This window comes from Echinops telfairi, unplaced genomic scaffold, assembly GCF_000313985.2.
Source record: "Echinops telfairi isolate 266 unplaced genomic scaffold, ASM31398v2 ScPeMD7_7469;HRSCAF=8507_1, whole genome shotgun sequence".
Taxonomy (NCBI): Eukaryota; Metazoa; Chordata; class Mammalia; order Afrosoricida; family Tenrecidae; genus Echinops; species Echinops telfairi.
The window spans coordinates 75,419,744-75,445,132 of record NW_022111373.1 but is presented as its reverse complement, the minus strand read 5'-3'; the positions used below and the strand labels follow the sequence as shown (position 1 = coordinate 75,445,132).

Below are 25,389 nucleotides of genomic sequence, written 5' to 3'. Positions count from 1 at the left end.
TATGCCTAAACATGTAATGTTTAAATATACATAGCAGTATATTTTGTATGTTGTAAAGATTTGACTGTTTTAAGCCTTTTTGAGCTAAAGTTGAAAGCTGCTTTCATTAAAATGAGAGGACCTGACTTCAAAAAAGAAAAAGAATCAGAACGGAGTCCATTTTGACCCACGGTGACCTCATGTGTGTTGGAGGAGGCCGGTGCTCCAGGGGGTTTCAACGACTGGTTCTTGCAAAGCTCTGTAGGAGAGTCTCAAGCCACCAAGCTCTCAGTTCGCAGCCCTAGGGCCTGAACTGTCCCACCACTCGGGGACTCGTTTCCATCACAGTTGATCTGGAATTGACCCTTTCACTTTTCTTTGTCACTTCCCTTTCTTTTCCTTGTGGCTGTACTTCACGGGTTGACCTTGAGCTTCTGTTCTTTGATTCATTCTTGTATTATTTTTCATCTTTTATTCCTTCTGGCACAGAAATGCCATGGTTTACGAGGTTGGAAACTGCCCTGCTGGGCCGCCACTTCCCAACCACTCCGCCTGCCTCCCAAGGATCGACTCTCAGGATTGAGTCAGAATTCATTGGATGGCAGCGAGATTGATTTGGTTCAGTTCAGCCATTATCTACCTGACTTCAGCCAAGCTTCCCTTCAAGACTTTAGAGTCTGAAGGATGAGCGCACAAATCAGAGGCTGCAGACTAAATCTGTTCTACTGCTGTTTTGGTAAACAAACCTTTAAGGGAGTGCAGTCGTGCCCATTCACAGACCTGTTATCCGTGTCCACTTTCATGCTGCAACAGTGCAGTCGACACACTAACACAGCATCCAGATGCCAGCACAGCCTAATCTTGACCGGCTGCTCCTTTTCAGAAGTTTGCTGATCCCTGCTCGTGGTCTCTTCTTACCGGCTCTTCGATGACAATTTTGCCAAGAGGGGAAGGGCTTCCCATTGTCTATGCAATTAATTTTGACAGCCGTGGCTTGGTGGTTAAATTTTTTTTTTTCACCTTCATGTAGCCTGATTGTACTTTCCCTTCCCAACTCAGCCACTCCAGCCGGGCTTTTCCCCCTCCTGCTGTCGGCGCTGTTTGGTCTTGTGCTTTCCCACAGGCGCTGTTTGGTCTTGTGCTTTCCCACACAACTCCAGCTTTGCTTCCTTCATGCAACATTTCCTAACGACCTGCTCTGCTGATCACTGCTTGATTGATTTACTTGTATTGCCTACTCGAATCCGCTTTCTTGACAAACAGTACTCATGAGGATTGTGGATGTGAACGTCTTCCTCACTTGTTTAACACTTGGCCCCGGTTAGCTCTGCGCTTCTCCTGTATCTGCTTTCTCGTTAATTTTTAACAACCTCTCTCAAGCCAGAAACATCAGTGGGAACTTCGATTCTCCTTTGGTCTCACTGAACTGTAGTCTCGGATGACTCAAAATCTCTTCATTTCCTACCACCCCGAGCCGATTGCCCCTGCCTTGGACCGGCCACCATCATTTCTCTCTTGGGCTCCTGGCGTTCTTTTCTTGGTGGTAGTTTTTGAAGGTGCTCTTTCCAGGGCCCTGTCTAGAATGAGAGGGGTGAAGTGTCTAGGGCACAAGATTAAAGGGAGCATTCAATCTCAGGACTGAGCAAGTGTGCAATGGGCACCTGAGAGTGACTGTCTCCTTAAACATTGTGCCCCCAGTGTGTAGCCACCTCAACTCAATCCTGGCCTTGGATCTTTGCTGTCCACAGTTTACCTTCTACCTTGATGCTATGAGGATCTTTTCAGATATGGGTGATGTCCAGTTGGTTTTCATGCCCAATGGATAAAATCCAAACTGTATGGATTGACCCGTTTGTATCCCATCCTTCTCTCTTGCAGTTACTCCCCAGACAGGCCCATGAACTCACCATTCCATCCACTTGAATTACCTGGAGCCTCTTTAGTATGCTGTTCACAGACACACCTCCAAACCTTTGAACATGATCTTCTCCCGTCCTCTGAAACCTACCCCTTTGATGTGACCAATCCTTATTCAAGGTTCAAAACCCAGCACAACTGTCACCTTCAATGGAAGTTTTCACAATTCCCTAGGATCAATTAAGTTGCTCCTTTCTTTTTTTCCCCTCCCTTAAGCACCATGTCCCCACCTTAATTATAGTACAAGGTTCATGTTGTGGTGATTAAGTTTCTGTTTTTATTTCCTAGGAAATCAAAAGTTCCAGGCCCCAGCTGCATATTAGAGTTATTTAAGATGCTTTAAAAAATGCTGTCACCTAAGCCCTCCTCCAGAATTGGAATCTCAGAGTGGCCCAGGCATGAATAGTTGCTTTTGTTGGTCTTAAAGTTCTCCAGGTAATTCCAATGGTCCGCCCGAGTTGAGGGCTGTCAGCTGCTGGAGAAGAAAGACCATGCCGCATGGATGTACGTGGGCTTCTCTTTACGCCTTTGTCTTTCTTCCCTCCTTCTGTCCTGCCTCCCTTGCACTATGCTTAGCTTACTGCAGGAGCTCAGCCAGCACTGTGGAATGAAGGATCACCTGCTCCATTTGTTGGGCCAGTGATTGAGTTCCCTGCCTTAGCAGAGGCCGTGGAGTTGGGGACATTTGCAAAGACATGGATCCCATTAGTGTGGAATCCGTATCTGCTGTTTGTGGTGTACCACAAAGCAACTCACTGTACTGTTGTCAATTTCTAAGATTTGCTTCTTTTTTCCTGTGAATACCAAAGGAATTGCAATTACTTCCTTATATCTGCAGAGACATACATGCATGCATGAATGAAAAAAATTAATAACTTGGCCCCTATCCAATGGGGTCCCTGGATGATACAAATGGTTACTATGCTTGGGTGCTAATTGAAAAGTTAGAGGTTCAGATCCATCCATCTTCAGAAGAAAGGGCTGGGGGTCTGTTTCTGACGTCTCAGCCATTGAAAACCCCTTGGAACATATTTCTGTGGCACACACACACACACACACACACACACACACACACGGTGACTGGGAATTCAGGTCTACCAGAAAACAACTGGTGGTATCCATTGGGCATACAGTACAGCAGCCATTGAGGAAAGATGTTCGGGAATAGAGTGGCCTCGTTATTAATGTTATCTTTCTATACTTTTTTGGTGGCAAAATGGACTATACAATGGGTTGCCAACCGCAGGCTCCACAGTTTGAAACCACCAACCGATCCAAGGGAGAAAGATGAGGCTTTCTACCTCTGCAAAGATTCACAGCCCTGGAAAGCTGAAAGGGCAGTTCTCGTCTGGCCTCTCGGATCACTCTGAGTGGGGAGTGACTTGATGGCAGTGAGTTTGGGTTCTACAGTTTGCTCAGTAGATTCAGTTACAGTCGTGCTCTTCTCAGTTGCCTCATCTGCACGTGAAAGCTGGACATTGAGTAAGGAAGACTGAAGAACAGTGAACACCTGGGAATTATGGTGCTGGAGAATACATGGTCTGCTAAAAGGACAAACTGATCCGTCTTGGCAAAAGTATGGCCAGATTGCTCCTTAGAGGCAAGGATGCTGAGACATCATCTTACATACATTGGACATACTGTCAGGAGAGACGAACCCCGGGAGAAGGACATCGAGCTCAGTAGTTGGAGGGGCAGCAAAAAAGAGGAAGGCCTTTGATAAGCTGGATTGACACAATGGCTGGAACAATGGGCATGGGCACAGGAACAATTGTGAGGTTAGTGCAGGACCAGGCATGCTTCATACTGTTGTGCATAAAGTCACTATGGGCTGGAACTGACTGGACAGCACCCAACAACAACACATGCTGTTTGGTGGCTAGGTAAACCTAGGTCTGAAGTAGTCATACGTGGTAGTAGGTCGCTGTTTGATGGGGAGTTGCTGCTCTTGCAAGCAGCTAACATTAGATTCTGTCTTCACCAAAGAACTTAAATGTCAGACTTTCCAAAGATCAAAGCCAGAGGTTCCTGAGTCCGTGTCTGATATTTACAGTTCCTTTTATCCAAGGTGAACTGACTTTTACTGGAAATATTCTTCAATGCAAATGAGAAAGGGCCCCCCTTTCCTACCCTGGCCATATGCCTTTTATGTTATTACTTTCTTTGTTTTTATTGGATTTTATAAAAGTCTGCAGATGTGTTTGAATACATACAGGCTCCTACCTGGGGCTACTAAAAATAATAATTGAAAAAGGTAAAGGTTGGTTTTAGGAGAAGCTTATTCATTACATATTTAGTTTCAAGTGACAAAAATATATATATCTTGGGGATTGCGAAAGCATACGGTTTTTCTTCCAGTGCTTTATCAGGCAAGTTCTTTTCGGAATTTGAGAAGAAGTAAGGCTAAGAGCTGCAGTTCACCTTCCTCCACCTTTTCAGCTCTCTCGGCTTCAATGCCGGCCGTCGCTTTTCATCACCATTGTGCCGTCTCACTTCCCCCTTTCCCTCACAGCAGTGGGAATGAGAGTAGTTATTCTTTATTGGACACCTCAGTGTTTCCTGGCTAGGACCCTGGAGCGATGCGAGGATGGCACAGGACTGGGTAATGTGCAGAGGGTTGCTGTGGGTCGGAGCCGACTCCGTGGCACATAACAAAAAACAACATGTGCGTTTCACACGTGGGACGCATTTTCTTTCCTTTAATCTTTCAAGCACCCTGTGAGGTTGGCGCACAGAGGTTAGATAAGTAACCCAGATTACACAGCTAAGAGGGGGTGGGGCGAGGATTGAGACCTAGGCTGTCTGCTTTAATAGTCTTCGTTCTACCTATTTGCTGCATGGCCCAAAGTTCAGAGTGGTTAAAGGTAGTGGAAGAAAGATACAAGATCTTGAATTTTATTGTCTAAACAAAGACATTTGACTGTGTCTAATGGCATCTGATCTTCTCTGGCTCCCAAGGTTATGGAGACACGGCAGGGGTCATCAGACATGCCTCCACCCTCATCTTTTTGAACCCTATTCTAACACCAACCATACCTCCAGAGGTTCTCTACTTCTGTGCCTGGGTTTGATAAGTCATTGCAGTGGCCACACGGAACTCACAGGTGATGCCCAAGCTTATGGGCTTTATTAAAGAAGTTAACAGATCACAAATCAGATGTAAAATTCTCAGGCTATAGTTGTGCAGTCCGAATAGTTTCTTCTTTGCCATTCCTGCACACAGGCTGTCCACTCTCTAGCTATCGGGCTCTTGGCTTAGCCTGGTCTCTGTCCTATTCAAGCAAGGTTACAAAGTGCACTTAGGGTTGGGCAAGGTGACCCACATCTGTTGAATCATCTGTGTTTGGAATGGGCAGGATTATGCATCTATTCCAATTGGTGTTGGGGAAGACTATAAAATATACCATGGGCTGCCAGAAGAACAAATAAATTGTCTTGAATAAATAAATTTTCCAGAATGCTTCTTGAAGGGAGGCTGATGACTTTGTATCATGTGCGTTGGACTTGTTATCAGGAATGGCCTATCCCTGGAGAGGGATATGATACTTGGTAAAGTAGAGGGTCAGGGGGGAAAAAAAGGCAGACCTTTTTTGACACAGCCTGGAACAATGGGCTAAATCATAGGAATGATTGTGAAAATGGTGCAGGACTGAGCCATGCTTTGTTCTATTATGCACAAGGCTTTAATGAGTTGAAGCCAACTGGACAGCAAGTAACAACAATGCATATCTGAAAAGAGACAGAGTGAAGATCTACCCTAATTCTATAGATTGTACCCTCCCTCATTATCATAACTGCCTCTGTTCTGCCTCAATAACATCATAGAGGTTAAGATTTATAACACATAGGATATAATGATGTAAAATTACAAAATGAAAGATTGTTACGTAATACTGAGACTCGTGATTCAGTCAAGTTGACAGAAATTTTGAGTGAACACAATTCAATTTATTGAATTGTAAGATTATCAATAACCACTTTGTTGAAGTCTTTAAGTCTTATTCTTTGGTGTGAAAATCATTATGTTATTCTGAATAGACTAGCGAAACAAATCTAGGGAGACTCATATGTGTGTAAGATAAAATTTATATCAAGAAAACATCCCAGCTCAGGCCAGATCATGTCCACAAGTCCAATATTAGCACATATGTCTGATACTAGTCCATAAATTCCTCTTTAGACTCACACAGCACATGCAATGATGCCAGATGCAGGATGATCACAGGCCAGTGGGTAGAAGGTCTTGTGGATCCAGTGGTGGAAGCATCTCAACGCTAGCATGGGTCTCCACGTGTCTCCTCCTCCAGGGCTGTGCCTCTATCAGCATAGTTCCAGGTAGCTTGTCAACAGCAATGTCTCATAACAAGAGTGTGTGGGTGTCCTCCAGGGGAAGACAGGAGTTCCCAGAATCCTCAGGAGAAGGCCAAGCCCACACAGAGGCCTCATTGGCTACAACTTTATTGACAGGCTAGACTCCACCACTTCACTCAAATTAACAGTAGATTATGTAATTTCCACGACCATTTTTATTTTCCTTTAAAATAACGTTGTTATACAATATTTATCTTTAAAGATTGACTAACTCTGCTAAGAATAATATTCTCAAATTTTGTCCAAGTCTTAAGGTATTTGACAGACTCATCAGTTGTTTTTTTTTAAAAGATGGATAATATTCATTGAATGAATGTACCAGAGTTTGTTTATCTATTTCTTTATAGTAAGAGTTTTGAGTGCTTCTATCTTTTTGCTAATATAGAAATTGCTGCAATAGACAGTGTGCTTTGTTGACTGTGCAAAGACATCGTATTGTGTGGACCATAACAAACTATGGATAACATTTAAGAGAACTGGAATTTAGTATTCACAAAGATCCTACGCATAGGCCAAGAGGCAGTCACTCAAACAGAACAAGAAAATAGTGCGTGGTTTCAATCACGGAGTTGGGTGTCAGGGTCATATCACTTCACCATACTTATTCAGTACGTGGTCTTAACAAATATCTGAGAAATCAGACCACGTGACGAAGACTGAGGCACAGGGTTAGACAAAGGCTCGTTAACAACCTGTCATATGCAGACGACACAACTTTGTTTGCTGAAAGAAGGGAGGATTTGAGGCATTTGCTGATGGAGATCCAAGAGCGCAGCCTTCAGCATGGATTGCCACTCCTTGTGAAGAAAACCAAAATCTTCACCACTGGAAGAATAGACAGCATCCTGGTAAAGTGAAAAAAGAATTAAGCGGTCAAGGATTTAATTGTTCATATATTCACAATCAATTCTCATGGAAGCCGCAGTCATGAAATCAAATGATGAATTGCATTGGGTCAATCTGTTGCACCAAATCCCCAATGAATGTATTTAAAGTATTACAGATAGGAAATATCACTTTGAAGACTAAGGTGAGCCTGACCCGAGACCTGGTATTTTCCATTGATGCGTATGATTGTGACCGTTGAACATTGAATGAGGATGACTAAAGAAGAATCTAGCGTCTGAATTATGGTGCTCTCCAGGAATTTTGAACATATCCTGAACTGCCAGAAGAACAAATAGATCCGTCCTGGAAGAAGTATCGCCAGGGCGCTACTTAGAAGCAAGGATAGTGAGACTTATCGAGAGCGAATAGTCCCTGGTAAAGGCCATCATGTTTGGTAAAGTCCCAGGTCAACATACAGGCTCAAGCATACCAACAATGTTGAGGGTGGTGCAGGACTTGGTAGCCTTTCATTCTGTTGTTCATAGGATGATCGTGAGGCGGAACTGACTCGATGGCACCTACAATAGCAGCGGCCATTTCCCTGCAGTGTCCTGTATTAATCCTTTCCTTCTGGGCCTGAGTAAAGTCCACCGTGTCCCAGTTAGGGGTCAGGGAAGAGACCTGGTGCATTCCAAATGAACGTCAACTCTGAGAATGATCTTCTGGTTTTAGAGTCAGAGAAACAAATTTTCCAACTCAAATTCCCCATGTATTAGCTGTTAGACAGTGGTTCTCAACCTCTGGGTCTCGACCCCTTGGTGAGTCGAATGACCATTTCACAGGGGCCGCCCGATTCATAAAAGTAGAAAAATTAGTTATGACATAGCAATGAAAATAATTTTATGGTTTGGGGGTGGGGGTCACCACAACATGAGGAACTGTATTAAAGGGTCACGGCTTTAGGAAGGTTGAGAACCACTGTAATAGAGCAATTATATTCTATCTTGGAGGTTAGTTTTTCATCTTTGAAACAACTAATGATGCCACGTTTGCACGATTAAATGAATCGACTATGGAATGTTCCTTGAAGCGTGCTTGGCACAAACAGTCAGGGAAAGTAGTAGTAGTCACTGCTGTTTACTAGTACTATTGAACAATAATACACGACTGTCCAATACCTGCAGACTGCCTGTCTTTGTATTCCCCTTGCATTCTGGAGAGAATAAGTTCGATAGGCCACAGGAAATGGTGTTCTGGTGGCTCACCCTGGGTGAGGAGGGGTGCTGCCAGACATAAGTGGAGGGGGTAGACTTTGTTCTGGGGCTGCAGCTACAAAAACAGACCCCAGGGACTACTCATCATTTATGGAGTCCCTTTCTGATATGCAGACAGTACTAAAGGCACAGAGATTTATCATGAAGAAGCTTAGCTGCTGGTCATTCCTGATTGACCAACTACTACATCCTTTTATGCTATAAATCAGCAATATTTCAAATATTCATTTCCTAAAGTGAATCTGTCTGACTTTGAAATCCTCATGCGCTGTACTCTTAACCTAAGGTCCTTTCCACCTTTCTGACTCATAGTGACCCCATAAGACAGAGGCGCTCTGCCCCATAGGGTTTCCAATGCTGTAAATCCTTGCAAAAGCAGACTGCCGCATCCTTCTTCTGCTGGTGAGTTCAAAATATCGACGTTTTGGTGAATTGCTAACACTTTAGCCACAATGCCATCAGGGCTTCTATATATATCCTTTATAACAACTATGTTTCTTATATCATCTTCTAGACACCCATGAAGGAGCCCTGGTGGAGTGGTGGGCTATGCATTGAGCTGCTAACCAGAAGGTCAGCAGTTTGACCCCACCAACTGCTTCATGGAAGATCAATGAGGCGTGTCTGTTTCTGTAAAGATTTACAGCTTCAGAAATCCAAAAGCACAATTCTGGTCTGCCCTGTGGGGTCACTATGAGTCAGAATTGACTCAGTGGAAGGGAGTTTGGTTTGGACACCCTTGGGTTTCATGATAAAACGTAATCCCTTTACTGAGAAGGATTATCTATTGTCTATCCCACTGTGTAGATAACAATATACCATCCACACTGCAAAAACAATATCTACCTCTTTGCAGTATCCCACTCTAAACAAAATAACAATCAAACAAAACTCATAGCTTTTTGTTTGACTATCACAATATACCATCCACACTGCAAAAGCAAAATCTACCTCTTTGCAGTATCCCACTCTAAACAAAATAACAGTCAAACAAAACTCATAGCTTTTTCTTTGACTATCACAAGGTCAGCAGTTTGAACCTACCAACCCTACTGTACCATGGGAGAAAGTAAAGATATACAGTTTTGGAGAAGTAAAGATATACATCCTTGCTCCCATAAAAATCTTCAGCCTTTGCTTCCTGCTCTTTGCTCTATTTCCATTTACTTTCCTCCTGTCCCACTATCATGTGTGACCTTCATTCAACTCTCAGTAATTCCTCTTAGCTACACTACACTTGATCAACCCCCACCTGACATTCTACACCCTCCTCGCCATTGATTTTTAGATCACTTGTTGGTCCCTTGTCCCTAATACAGTCATGTATATATTTAAGTATATTTATATATAATGATAGGGATATAGGTCTGTGCCATATATTTATATGTCAAGTATTAAGGTAGCAGATGGACATTATGCCTCTATTCAAGTATTCCCTCAATGAAATAACACTCTGTCCTAATAAGCTGGAATTCTTTGATGCTCACCTTCCCAACACGATCGCTGAAGACAATATGGGTACATGAACAAATATGGTGAAGAAAGCTGATGGTGCCCAGCTATTATAAGATATAGCTTCTTGGGTCTTAAAGGCTTGAGGGTAAACAAGTAGCCATCTAGCTGGGAAGCAACAAAGCCCACATGGAAGAAGCACACCAGCCTGTGTGATCATGAGGTGTTGACAGGATCAGAGTCACAAGAAGGAATGAGCCAGCCAGGGTGCAGTATAGCACCAACAAAACATACAACATTCCTCTAGTTCTTTAATGCTTCTCCCCCCAACTATCATGACCCCACTTCTACCTTACAAATCCAGCTACTCCAGGGCAGGGCATGTACACTGGTACAGATAAGAGCTCTCAACACACGGAGTCCAGGACAGATTAAGCCCCTTGGGAACAACTATGGGAGTAGTGATACCATGAGGGTAGGGGGAAGGTGGTGGGCAAAAGGGGGAACCGATTGCAATGATCAACATATGACTGTACCCCCACCCAAGGTGGGGAACAACAGAAACATGGGTGGAGGGAGATAGTGGACAGTGTAAGATATGAAAAGATAATAATTTATACTTTATCAAGGGTTCATGAGGGTGAAAGGATGGGGGATGGGAAAATGAGGCGCTGATACCAAGGGCTCAAAGTAGAAAGAAAATGTTTTGAAGAGGATAAAGCACATATGTTCAAATGTGCTTGACACAATGAATGTATGGATTGTTATAAGAGCTGTAAGAGCTCCCGATAAAATGAATTATTAAAATTAAAAAAATGTCAGCCTTGGATATGCTATGTAGAGTCAATACGAGTCAGAATCAACTTGAGAAGAATGTGTTTTAAAGTTCCTTTAGCACGCACCATCCTTTGTAGATGTCAACAATCCAGGATCTGCACAGCAGTGTCCTGTGTCACTGATGTGATTGTCATGAGGCCTTGCCACATATTTTTCTTCGGGGGTCTTACAGTGATTCTTTCAGTGTGGGTAAAGCAAACTAACTGGGGGTCTAAGTGTTTATGTGGGGCTATTTCCCAAACTAGCCCAAAGCAAGAATGGGTTTATCAGCATCTTACTTTGTTACTATGGTGTACCTCAATCATGTTCTTAAAAATGAATGATACTTTGTTGAACCGAGGGGGAAAGCAAAACTTGGTGAAAGGTGAAGTATTGATTTATTTAATTTTGCATTTCAGATAAAACCAAACTGCATTTATTAAGTATAACATGTCTCCTAAAAAAACAATATACCTTTTTACAAACCTTCCTTTTTTTTTTTAACAAACCTTCCTAAGCTAACATTTTCACACTTAACTTCATTGTGAGAAAGAGTCTGCGATGAATTTGTGGGGATTGGTATTTTAAAAGAAGCTGACATATTACAATACAATTTTAAGTGTATATACATAATGAGAGCAAGACGTCTACCTAGCTCCTTATTTTCCACTTGTTTCCAATAGGACCATGGAGCCAACCATGCTAAGTGTACCATTGTCCAGGATATTAACAAAGATTTCTTTCCTCCTTACTTAAGCTGCTGACACCAAGAAAGAATTTTCTTTGGTGGACAGAGTTAGCAATCACTTTAAAATGAGCTCGTATCATTTCCTAGACCACTTCCCCTAACTTCCAAAGAAGGGCCAAAGTTTGCAGGAGGGATTAGGGAGAAAGGCCTCATGGAATGCTCTAGAATGGCCCTTGAATCCGACCTTGACGGAAGTAATCTACTACCAGCAGAGATCTGAGGAAGACTAGGGGTCCACTTTACACTGGGAACTTGGACGTGGTTTCCCCTCTTGTCCTGGTATTATCCTAAGTAGTTAAACAACAGCATGCTAGTGAGTCAAACTACAGGATGGTTTGTATGAAGACTCCTCAGGCCTGCCCACAGTGTATCCACCCCCACAAGACATGACCCTTTTGTCTTCCAATGGAGATGGTACCAAACTTACTGCCTTTGAGTCAATGCCAACTCCAAACGCCCTATAGTGCAGGGTAAAACTGCCCTGTGAGTTTCTGAGACTCTACTTATGGGAGCAGAAAGCTTCGTCTTTCTCAGAGCTCCTGGTGGTTTTGAACTGTTGACCTTTCGATTAACAAAGAATTTCCCACTAGCATTTGCAGTCAGTCACGACAGCCAAACGCAGCTCAGAGTCTGCTTTCTAACTTGAAAGATGGCTAGCGTGCCCCCACGGAGGTATTTTTCAAGATATCTTTTCATGCAAAACGCTGCAGTGTATTCTGTTCCTTGTGACTTTGCGGTTGCCTGTGTCGTTTACTCGCAAGCTCTGAGGTGTGTCTTTGTTTTCTGTGTGTTGCAGGCAGCATAGTGTACCTCGGGATGATGGTGGGGGCGTTCTTCTGGGGAGGACTGGCAGACAAAGTGGGAAGGAAGCAGTCTCTTCTGATCTGCATGTCTGTCAACGGATTCTTTGCCTTCCTTTCATCGTTTGTCCAAGGGTACGGCTTCTTTCTCTTCTGCCGCTTACTTTCTGGATTCGGGTAAGTTCTTTGCCTTCATATTTTATGATAATGTGTTTTCTCTTCATAATTGTATATATTTACCATGCAGAGAAGTTCATTACCAAGAAATAATCATTGAACATATCTCCTTCCCTATCTTTAGACCAGCTTTAGGAGCCATGGTGATGGTTCTTGAAAATAGATGAGTAACTATCCATGAAGAGTAGGGAACATGTCCCGTGTGGTTTTGAATGACTGTGTTAGTGATTAATTTCTGGGAAGTGGGTATTATGGTCAATGAAATGCTGTGTCTGTGGCAACACTTGTTCATAAATGTATTTTTCTTCAGAAAAGTTCATGTAAACCAGAAACCGCTCTTGTCCACCCTTTATGAAATAATATCAGTTTCACACCATTCAGGCATATTCTCAAATCCAGAGTTGCAGCACCTCAAATGAATGTTACGTTATTCATCGATGTGGACTTTGCACATTTAACTAGGTAGGAATCCGCTTCTTGAAAATAATAGATTTTCTGAGTTCCTAATTTGTGCTGAATTCGTCAAAGGTGTGCTACTAACCACATACGATGGTGTAGTATAGCTAGGGGTGCAGTCCTTCTCTTTTTGTAAAAATGGTAGCACTTTTACTAAGTGGCTCCACAAATTTAGGAAGAACCCAGTCACTATAGTCACGAGAGTCTGAGGAAGTCTGCTTTAACAGAGAGAAACATGTAGTAAAATAGAAAGCTTCTTCTTCATGCTGGAGAAGTTAATTGTCCTTAGAGACATTCTTTCTGAGCTGTCTAGTATAAGAAGAGTAAGAGTGAAATGATGTGGAAAAGTGAAGGTGACAGGGCTGGGTTATGAATTTGAAAAGCAGGTAAGTTATAGTTACTGGCGATCGTGGTACCTATGCAGCTCACTCACTCACTCACTCACTCACTCACTCACTTGCATCGGGACAGTTCTCTTTCACAGAGACCCCAGGGGACAGGGTGAAGCTTCCCCTGTGAAGTTTCTGAGACTGTGACCCCTGATGGGAATGGAAAGCCTCGTCTCTCTCCCTTGGACTCGCTGCTAGTTTGGAACAGCTCATCATTATGCCACCAGGGCTTCGAACACAGCAGATGACAATTTTGCCAACAGATATCAGAGGACTATAGTCTTTCTTGCTCCATACAGCAATGCTTTCAAATAAGACCTAAGACCGACAGTAATATGAGATTAGGGAGAAAGACTGTACACCTGGGTTATGTCCGAGAGCAAGCGTGTGCCTAAGTAGACTAACTGGTGGCTTGTATAATCCATTGGGTATATTTAAAATGGTCACTTCTCTGCTGGAAGATTTGTGCACATATTGAGGCTGGCTGATTAGCTACAGGTATTTTCATATTCTTTTTCACCTTCTTCTACCTCCTTATAAGGATGCCTGGAGGCGCCGCAGGTGAAACATCAGGCTGCTAACAGCATGGTCTGAACTTCTAACCCCACAGCTGCGCCGCAGGAAAAAGATGAGGGTGGTTGCTGCCATAAAGACTGACAGGCTCAGTGCCCCTGCAGAGCAGCGTTCCACGGCCTTCTAGGCTTGCTATCAGGCAGATTCAACTGGATGGCAATGGCAGCGAGGCTGGCAGTTTATGACTCCTCATAAGCATAATGCGTGAGCTCGCATCGGCTAACAGAAAAAGTGGTGGTTCGAACCCACCCATGTCTCTGAGGATAAAAGATTGACAATCTGCTCCCATAAAGTATGCAGCCTTCAACTCTATGGGGCAGAGCTATTCTTCCCTGTAAAGTCTCTGTGAGTTGGAATCAACCTGCAGGCACACAACACCACCCCCTCCAACATATTCAGCACTCATATACTACTATGTACTGGTCGCTTTGCAAATATTTGATAACTTGCCCAAAGAGTGAAGACACTGTATTTTAGTGGTTGAGTTGGGACACGTGGAAAATGCCATATCAATGATTAGCACAGCAATGATGGAGAAAGGAAGGAAGCTTCCCCTCCACAGAAGGGAACGTTGGTGCCAGAGCTCTGTGGGAGATTGGCACAGACATTACCGACCTGGACCTAGATGACGGACGCCAGGGGTTGCAGCAGAGAAAACAGGTGTCATTTGGGGCTATTTGTTAAATGACCCTCTTAGGGTGTAAGCCATTCTTCCCTCTAGGAAAGATTTTCTTCTCATTTTTGTGATCTAAGGCTCCCTAATGTTGTTGTAGGTTAAGGACTGGACTACTAGTCAAAAATTCAGTGGCTCGAACTCAGCAGGCATTCCATAAAAATATTTCCATAAAAATAAACACAATCTATTGGAACGTTGATGATGGCAGATGCAGTTAGGTTAGATGGAATACCCATTGGATCTCCCTTTTGACCCATCTTAAAGTTGTTTCAGTTTGTAATATTTTCTGCTCTCTCTTTGATTGAGGCCCTTTATGTTATGCCTGGTCATTGCTATGGGGCTTTTTTGTTTGTTGGTTGGTTGGTTTGCTTCCTGTTTGTGTTTGTATGATTTCTGATTATGAAATCCAGGACAGGTGGAGCTATAGAGGCAGCGGCTGGATTTGTGATTGCCTGGAGCCAGGATCAGCAAAGTGCCGGCTCATAGGTCATCTGCAGCTCCTTTGGCTCTTTCAGTGCTCAAGCAAAACTGAAAAAGTTTAAAGGATATTATTCAGATAATGGTGATTGCTTTTGTTGGTAAAAATATATTTATGGCTCTCCTATAATTTTTAAATTGCGATGGACAGGCATGGCTCTTCCATCTCAAATGTTTGCCTACTCCCAGTAGAAGGACAGCAGAGAGGATGAGGAGAAGTGGGTAGGGATTAACATTGAAAACAGGCAAGAACACATTCTGAAATTCATTGTGGTGATGACTGTACAGCTATTCTTAATATGATTGATTAAATGGCATGATATATTAATTATATGCCAATCAAACTATTTTTAAAACCTATGAACTAGATGTATATGAAAGAGTATTTGTAAATATCTAAAAAAAAAGATAAAAAGACTGGTAGTTATATAATTGTCAATTTAAGAATTAAGTGTGTAGGGAAGGAGTCTAGCCTGTCAATCAGGTCATAGCCAATGAGGCTTCTGTGTGGGCATAGTCTTCCCCTAAAGATTCTGGGAATTCCAGTATTTCCTCCTTGGAGGGGGTAGACTCTCTGCTCACACCCTGGGAGACTTAGCAGCTGACAAAACACATGGACCCACACTAATGCAGAAACCTCTGCCAGCACTGAGATGTGTCCAGTGACACTGGATCCAAAGACTTTCTACCCACTGGCCTGTGATCTTCTACATTCAGCATCATTGCATGTGTTTTGTGAGTCTAAAGAGGACTTTATAGATTGGTATCAGACATATGGGTTAATATCGGATTATGGATTTGATCTGGACTGGGCTTGAGCTTTTCTAAATGTTCAATTGCTCTTGTCTATAAATCTCTTTCTGATACACATATAAGTGTCCATGGATTTGTTTCTCTAGTCCACGCAGACTCACACAAACTGTCCTATAGGATTGCCATGAGTTAGGATGGGCTTGATGGCAATGGGGTTGGAATTTTGTTGTTATTTTTATTGTCACAGTGTTTTAAAATCATATCCAACTAAAATATCATGACTATAGCAAGCCTGTTGGGAGGTAGCTTGTTGCCAAACTTGCCAGTTGTTTGATTTTGCATTCTTCATTAGGAAATTTCCTCTGTGCCCAGAGACTCCATAGTTCCTGACTGTGGCCAAATCATTATTAATAGGTGAAATTTTAATTTATTTTCTTGTTTGATGGAAATATACACATCAAAAGATACACAATTTCAACATTTATTGCATTTGCATGTGATTGAGCTATTACAGAAATCTTATTTGCCAATCTGGATTGCGACGCGGTCAACCCAACGGATCATAAATTACCTTAAGGATGGGTGTGAAACGCTCCAAATCAGTGAAGTATACAGAACTCTTCCACTATTCACTGTGCAATACAAGCAGAGAGAGCTCTTCTGCAGACAAAAGACGAACGCACTAGAAAGCACAGACTGAACAGAAAGCTTATTCTGTTGTTGTTCTTGTTGTTAGGTACCAGCTAGTCTGTTCCACTGATGGCAAGCCCATGTACAGCAATTTGAAACACTGCTTGGTTCTGTGTCCTTCCATACCCATGGTTACATTACATGGGTCAGACCATCTCATAAGTGCCTTCCTCTTTTTCACTCTCTACTTTTCCAAACATGATGTCCTTCTTCAGGGACTGGTCACTCTGATAAGCTGTCCACAATATGTGAGATGAAGTCTCCCCGTCCTGGCTTATAATGAGCATTCTGACTGTACATCTCCCAAGACAAATTTGTTCATTCTTCTGGCAGCCCACGATCATTTCAATATTCTTTAACAGCACCATCATTCAAAGGCATCAATTTCCCCTTGGTCTTCTTTATCCATTGTTCAGATTGCACAAGCATATGGGGTGATTGTAGATGCCATGCCTGGTTGTTGTCCTGAGGTGCTGATTGTTCTCACTCATAGCGACCCCTGTGTACAACAGAATGACCAACTGCCCGGTCCTATGCTGTCCTCACAATCGTTCCTATGTTTGAGCCCATTGCTGCAGCCACTGTGTCCATCCATCTTGGCGAGGGTCTTCCTCTTTGTCGCTGCCCCTTTACCCAACATGATGTCCTTCTCCATGCCGGTCTCTCCTGAGAGCACGTCTCAAGTACACGAGCCAAAATCTCACCATCCTTGTTTCTAAGAAGCATTCTGGTTGTGTTTTTTCCCAGACAGATGTGTCGGTTCGTTGGCAGTCCACAGATGGCACTTTCAGTATTCTTCCCCGGCACCATACCTCTAATGCATTGATGCTTCTTCAGTCTTCCTCATTCAGTGCCCAACGTTCACATGCATTTGAGGTGATTGAAAATACCATGGCTTGGATCAGGCACATCTTAGCCCTCAAAGTAACATCCTTGTTTTTAAACACTTTAAAGAGGTCTTGTGCGCAGACTTACCTGATATCAAGTGTCTTTTGATCTCTTGTCTGCTGCTTCCATGAGCATTGATTGTGGATCCCAGCAGGAGGAATCCTTGACAACTACAATATTTTCTCCATTTATCATGATATTCTTATTGGTCCAGTTGTGGGGATTTGTGTTTCCTTTACATTGAGTTCTACTCCATACTGAAGGTTGCAGTCCTTAAGATCTTCATCAGCATGCGCTTCAAGCCCTCCTTATTTTCAGCAAGCAAGGACTGGCTTAGGTTAGGCACATCTTACTCCTCCAAGTAATCATTTTGCTTTTTAATCCCTTAAAGAGGTCTTTGTAGGTGATTTGCCAACTGAAAGGTATCATCGGATTTCTTGACTGCAGCTGCTTTCAGCGTCGATTGTGGAGCCAAGTAAATTTAAGTCCTTGGCAGCTTCAGTCTTTTCTCCATGTATCATGATGTTGTGTATTGGTTCCATCATGAGAATGTTTGTTTTCTTTATCATGGAATAAATGCTTGAAATTTTCTATGACTTCAGCAATTGATTTTGCATATTGTAGGTTAGTAATGAGTCTTCCTCCCCTCCTGATGCTGCATCCTTCTTCATATAGTTCACCTGCTCAGCACAGGGATTGAATAAGGATGGTGAAAGGATACAGCCCTGATACACTTTTCTGAAATGTAAATTATGCAGTATCCCTTGGTCTGTTTGAACAAATACTTCTTGATCTCTGTGTAGGTTTTACATGAACACGATGAAACGTTCTGGAATTCCCATTGCTAACAATGTTATTTATAATTTGTTGTGATCTACACAGCCAAATGTCTCTGCATAGTCCATGAGACACCAGTAAACCTGTTTTCTGAATTAACTGTTTCTAGCCAAGAATCATCTGACATCAAGAATGGTATCCCTTGTTCCATGCCCTCTTCTGAATCTGGCTTGAATTTCTTGCATCTCCTTGCCAATGTACTGTCGCAACTGTTTCTGAATAATATTCAGTAAAATTTTACTGGTATGTGATAATAATGATATTGTTTGATGATTTTCTAATTCTGTTGGTTCACTTTCTTTGGAATGATACTATGAATCACTTCCAGCTGATTTGCCATCTTCTGAATTTCTTAGTATAGATGAGTGTTTGCAGTTTTGCATCTGTTTATTGAAACATCAATATGTATTCCATTCATTGCTGGTGGGTTGCTTTTCACCAATTCCTTCCATGTGACTTGGGTTCTTCCTTCAGGACCATCAGCTCTTGAACATATGCTACCTCCTAAAACGATTGCACACCAATCAATTCTTTTTGATACAGTGACTCTTGGTGTTCCTTCCATCATGTTTTGATTCTTCCTTCATTCTTACTATTTTCCTCATAGAATCCTACTGTAGTACAGCTAAAGGCTAGAGCTTTTTCTCCAATTCTTTCCATTTGAGAACTGCTGGGCATGTTCTGTCCCTTTGGTTTCCTGTCTAGGTCTCTAACATTATCTTCTTGAGTCACTTTTTGAAGTCTTCAGTTCATTTCTTTTGCTTCATACATTTTTTAATTTCCTTTTCTTTCTCTCTACACTCAAGAGGATGGCACGTTTGAAGTCTGTGAGTCAGGCATCAGTTGGGAGGCATTTCCTGACCCATAGAGCTGCAGGGGCTCGTAAATCCAAGAGAAGCACGCAGACATCCAAGCTGCTGCCCCAAAGTCTAAGGACACTGAGAAATCCTGAGAGCTGGAGGTCAGCTTGTGATGAGTTAGGTGCAGAATCCAGAGATAGTGAGAGAGGTTTTCCAGAATGTCCATATATACTAGATGCAAGCCAAACTCTCGAGTAAACTCCCCCTCACAACTGGTTTTCTGGTTATATCAGATCATGTCATAGAGCATGATTACATTATCACCCATACAACTTACCAAATTATGTCATTACATAACTGCCAATGTGTACCATTGCATAACTACCAATGTGTACCATTGCATAACTACCAAAGCACTGAGAATCATGGCCCAGCCATAATCGCACACAATTTGACCATAACAGATATGATCTTATCCCTGACAGCATTGTACTTCAGCATAGATCTTGGTTTGTTTGGGGTTTTTTTTTTCAACAGTGGTGCAATGCCCTTACTCTTCAATGTGTCATTCCTAGCATAGAAGACCATATGATTGTCTAACTCAGAAAATCAATATCAGTCCATTTTAATTCACTCAGGCCTAGGATGTCATCTTCAAGTGCATAATTTCTTTTTCAATGATTTTCAAGTTTCCTAGATTCACCTTTCATACATTCTACATTCTGATCATTCATGGATATTTGCTGCTGTTTCTTCTTTGGCAGCATACCACATAAGTCGATGAAGGTCCTGAAACGTTGGTCTATCCAGGTCACGCAGGTCAAATCTACTTTGTGGAGGCAGTGGCTCCTCAGTCACATTTTTAGTGCCTTCCAACCTGTGGCGATCATCTGCTGGCACCATGTCAGAGTGTCTGACTGTTAGTCACAGGGTTCTTATTGGCCACTTACACGCTCTGCTTCCTACTTTGTCTTCGTCTGGAAGCTCCACTGGAACGTATCCACCAGGGGAAGGAGCTGGGAAGAGTCAGAGCGAAAGGGCACAGAATTAATTGTTTGAGACAATGAAAACGTTCTAAAACTGCCTGTTGTGCTGGCATGTTCCTGTGAATCCATCACAAACCATTGACTTGCACACTCTGAATGGGTGAATGCATGGTAGGTAGGTGGATTATATCTAAGGTGACCAGATTTTAACATTGGTAAACCGGGACAAAAGCGGGACACCATTGATAAAACTCATATCCTGGCAAAATAGCCACATGGAAGCCAAAAACCATATACCCTAGCTTGCCGTGCATTCTTTCCAAAAATCGGGACTTTTTTTAAATGCCATGGGATGCGGGAAAAATTGTTTAAGATAGGGGCTTTTGCCCTGCCAAAAGCGGCACGTCTGGTCACCTTAATTATATCTCAAAAAAAAACTGTTATAAAGTGTACATGATAGAGGGAAAATGTCGGATATTGTTTCAAAACATTCATGCATGGTCTGGAATTTTCTGTGCTCTCTTTATCACCACCCGCACATCAGTTTGTCAGATGGTAGCGGTTTCCATGCTGCTATGATCCTGGAAGCTACAGCACTAGTATTTCAAATCCCAGCCTCAGCATCCATCGTGGGCAGGTCTCAGTGGAGCTTTCAGATGGGAAGAATGGCTTTGTGAGCTACTTCAAGAACCAGGCACTGAAAACCGTATGTCTAACAACAGAATATTGGCCAATATGTTGCTGGAAGATGAGCTCTCCTGGGTTGGAAGATTCTCAAGATGTACAATGGCAGCAGCCGCAGTACCAACCCTCCTGAAGGTGACTCGCAGGACTGGGCAGTGTTGTGCTGTTTCATGTAGATTTGCCAGCACTCACAACTGACTCCTTGGCAACTAATGACATTTCCTCTGTATTCTTCCTCCCTTTCATTTGACTAAGCTCTTAGCTCATTGCCTCACAATGGAAGCAGAGGGAGCGAGGATAGAGGACATCTTTCCAGCTATTGAATTTCGAGTCTAACCCATGAGGGAACTAGAAAAGATGATGCACGGACAATGGGAAATAGCAAGCATAATGCATGGATTGGGGAGAAAACGGGCCCAGCAAAAGTAAGCCTCCCTGCTGTCCACAGTACATGGAGGTCTCCTAGGCCTGAGGAGGGAGGGGGAAGTGAGCGGGAGAAATCAAAGGACTGTAGTCACTTGGGATGAGGCTGAACCCAAGTAACCAACCACCCGCAGAGTGCGTGGGATCCAGGAGTGGAGGGGCCCCAACACATGGAGTTGTTAAGGAAAATAAAGAAAGTTGTGTTTCATCTTGGTCTGAGTTGATGAGCTGCTCTGCCTAGATGTGTTTGTACAGGGCCCCTCGAATGATGTCGGGCGCTGCCCGGCAGCTCTGGGGTTCACCTGGATACCATGGTCTCTGGGTCTCTGGCAGTCTCAGACAAATCTCCATTCTCCATCATGCCATTCCAGTAAAACTTAAAAAGCACTGTAGCCCTTACCCTGGCCCTGTAGCCACGCATGGCCTTTGTTGGAGATCCATTAGCCTTTGCCTCAAGTTGCTTCCTTTTTGGTAGTAGAGCAAAGACACACAGACAGTGTAACCGTGCACTCAACAGATGCATACACACATACATACACACACACACACAGTGTTAAGTTCCAAACAAGATGTATAACAAGGAGCTTGGGAGACACAGAGGAAGAAAACAAACAAGACTAATTGCCACTCAAAGGCTCTTCTTGTCTCTAAAGGCTTATAAGATCCAGAGCCTTTTCACTCCCATCACTTAGGAACTCAGGATCGCTACTGACTCTTGATAGATAATCTTCGTAGCGTTCCACACGGAGACATATGCCAAGGGCTTGTGATTTCCATCCCGGAGACTTTGTAAAAGAGATCACGTTACATCTAAGTTAAACAGTTCCCTTCATCAAGATCTGGGCTGGTTTTTAAATTGAGGAATTCTGTGTGGTCAAGGGAAAAAAAGGTTCCCAAACTGTGGGGATCTTTCCATCGGGGGCCTGGGACTCACTGGCCTCCTGCCGCTCCAAGTTTCTCAGGAGTTTCACATTTGCGGTCCTTTCTGTTTCAAAGATACTTTTTTGCTGTATCCTCAGCACTCTTGTCTTCAGAAGGACCTTCTCTGACACCACTCCACTCAGTAACCTTCATCATAATTCAGTTTTCTTCTATCCATGCCTTAAATAATTTTTTAAAAAGCTTACTTTTTAATGTATCGATTTCTATGCTCCTGCTACATGTAAATCCCAGGCAGGACAGTCAGTCTGGTTGTAATTGTATCTGCAGCAGCTCCTGCTGTCCCCAGCCCAGTGTGCACATGCTGTGAACATAGACTGGCGGCCTCACTAGTTGCTTCCTCTGCTGCTGTGTGTCCACGCCTTCCGCCCACTGAATCCAGAGCAGGAAGGGATTGTCTGCGTCCTATGGTCCAGGTCCTTCATTTTGCAGACGAAGATTCAGTGGGAGAACTATGACTTACACGGCTACGATTTGAGGTGCACTTCGTGTCCTTTTAAACAAGTAGATCCTAGGGAATCCAGGACGGATGAGTCCTATAGGACCAGTGGTGTGAGTGGCGAAACAGGGAGGGTAAAGGGAGAATGGGTAGGAAAGAGGGAACCGATTACATGGAACTGTGTGTGACCTCCTCCCTGGGGGACAGACAACCAAAAAGTGGATGAAGGGAGACGTCGGACAGGGCAAGATATGACAAAATACCCATTTATAAACTATCAAGGGCTCATGCGGGAGGGGGGAGCGGGGAGGGAGGGGAAAAATGAGGACCTAATGTTGGGGGTTTAAATGGAGAGAAAATGTTTTGAGAAACGATGTACAAATGCGCTTTACACAATTGATGTGTGTATGGATTGGGATAACAGTTGTATGAGCCCCTAATAAAATGTTAAAAAAGAAAAAAAAAAAGGGAAATGCCACATCAAAAAACAAACAAACAAACAAACAAAAAAAACCAAGTAGATCTTTAAATCCTGCCAGTGCCCAGGATGCACAGGTGTATTAATGTATGTAGTGTAGTGCTGAACATTGGGGAGTGATCCACCAGGTCAGCAGTTCAAAACCACCAGGGCTCTGCAGGAGAAAGAGGGTGCTTTCCACCTCTGTGTCCAGTAGGGTTGCTGTGAGATGGCAGTGAGTTTGGTTTCTTTGGTTTTTCGTGTTGATTTAAGTGGTGCAAAGGGTTAGCACTCAGTTGTGCACCAAAAGGTTGGAAGTTCAAGTTCATCTAGAAATACACCCGAGAAAAGACCCAGCAATCTAGTTTTCTGTTTGTTTTTTAATCAGCCATTGAAAACACGGTTCCACCCTGACACACATGAGGTCACTGTGTGTTGGATTTGACTTCACAGCAAATAGATGTTTTTTAAATTTTTATTCTATTGCAAATGCCATTGGTCTATCTTATTGCTTGGTAGAAGCATGGTGGTTAGCACTAGATCGTGGTTCTCAACCTTCCTAATGCCGCGACCCTTTCATACAGTCCCTCATGTTGTGGTGACCCCCACATAAAATTATTTTCGTTGCTACTTCATCACTGTCATTTTGCTACTGTTATGAATTGGGCGACCTCTGTGAAAGGGTCGTTTGACCCTCAAAGGGGTCGTGACTCACAGGTTGAGAACTGTTGCACTAGATTATACAGCTTACACAGACTGGAAGGAAATCTAGCTTGAGACTAAACTCTACCCAGGTTTTTCTATTTCATTGTCTCTAAAAGTGCTTTCCTCGTCATTCTCTGCACATCTTCAAAACATAAATACATCCCGGTTAGAACTAGAAACATTCTGCATAACTTTCAATATTTATTCAGCGCAAAGAATGTGATTCCTGCCAGAGACAGCAGCGTTCCCCGTTCCGTGGGAGTGAAGAAGAGAAACATCTCCCATTGCTCCTCCGTCTCTCACTTTCCTAAGTGAGTCTCACACCAAGCTCGCGGGCACCGACCTCCCCTCTGAGGTTGCTGACAATTAGAAAGATGGGAAACGGAGTTGGCACCGTTGATTCATTTTCATTGGCCCCAGAATAAAATGATTTGTTTCCAGTCACTGTTAATTCTTGGGCTTTGGACGGTCATGCTTTGGAGGCCAGGCCATGTCAGAGCAGGAGCGTCTCACCGGGGTCTGGCACGTGGCTAAGCACAAAGGTGAAGGTCAGGACAGTGTCGCCACAACAGAAAAGACAATGCGATGCCGATGGGTCTGTGTGCTGTCAGGGAAGAGGATCCCGATTCCTAGGATAATCATCTGAAGAATAACCAATAATCGCTTGTCGATTGGGCCTTGAAAACCATATCCTTCGAATCATCCCTCCTATCTATTTGCAGTATCTTTTCATTAACTGTTATTAGAATAACTAGCATACATTGACTTTGTAGAATTAAGCACGGAAGACTGTGAGTCTAACAAGCACTTTATAGGTAACACTCCATTCTTTACCACCCCATTTAACATAGGAAAGTTTGCTAAATTAATCTTCTTGCTTGAACTAGAAAATTGAGGCACAGATAACACGATTTACCAAATACCCAACAGATCCCACCCCCACCCTCCACTCCAGCAGGCATCTGGATTTCTGCTTTTTATTCTAATTCTGAACTACAAGATTTCCTCTTCAAAGTATTCTTTCTCTTAAGCCAAGCTTTACTTTCTTATCATATTAGAAAAATTCAGACTCACTTAAAATTTGCAAGACATTAAAAACTCATGTTATAGGTAAAAGTTTGCACAGCAGATTAGATTCCCGTTCAATGATACTTACACAAATTGTTCTGCGACATCAGTCACAACCCCTTACAGGGTGCCAGAACTCACACTTTTGTCCCACCTGCCACATTCGGTCCCTCCGCTTTCCCTGCCCGGCCTTCCCTTTTCATCTGTGCTGTTGCGTAAAGACGCGCCGTTTGGTCTCCAGTGGTTGAGAGTGTGAAGGAGTCCGTGCTTCCCAGATGTTACTGATCATTTTATAGGCCAACTATTATTTGGCTGGAAGGTGAACTCTGGAAATGGCGTTCAGTTCCTGATTAAAGGGTCTCTTAGGACCATAGACATAAGAATTTCCAACCTAAAAGTTGACCTTTTTGATGTACTTTATTTCCCAATAAAGTTTGGGGAAGGTATTATTGATCCCAAGAGAAGGGAACAGAACAAAATATCATATATATATATGTATATATATATACACATTTCTAGAATTGACTTCATGAGCTTCCTCAGGAACTGGTAACAACCCCTGACTGCAGGCCCGAGAGTTCGGCTGGGTGAAGGATGGGTGGAGGGAAGATAGCTGGATGGATGGAGGGTGGGTCAGAGGATGCAATAGAAGAGCAAACTTTGAGGAATTGAATTGAAGCGTATGTTTTCTTAGCAACACATTGTTTTTACCCCAATTGTATGATTACAAATTAATATTTTTTAAAATAGCCATTTTACCCAGTCTTTTATTTATTAATTATATGAT

The 25,389-nt window shown here is 43.0% G+C and overlaps 1 protein-coding gene across 1 annotated transcript in view; it reads left to right on the top strand.

Moving 5' to 3' along the window:
* The window catches only part of SV2C (synaptic vesicle glycoprotein 2C), a 267,398-nt gene that overhangs the window by 107,234 nt on the left and 134,775 nt on the right, over positions 1-25,389 (top strand). Inside the window, exon 2 of the mRNA XM_004703529.2 lies at positions 12,182-12,362. Within this exon, the coding sequence (XP_004703586.1) occupies positions 12,182-12,362 (181 nt within the window). The remainder of the gene's footprint in view (positions 1-12,181; positions 12,363-25,389) is intronic.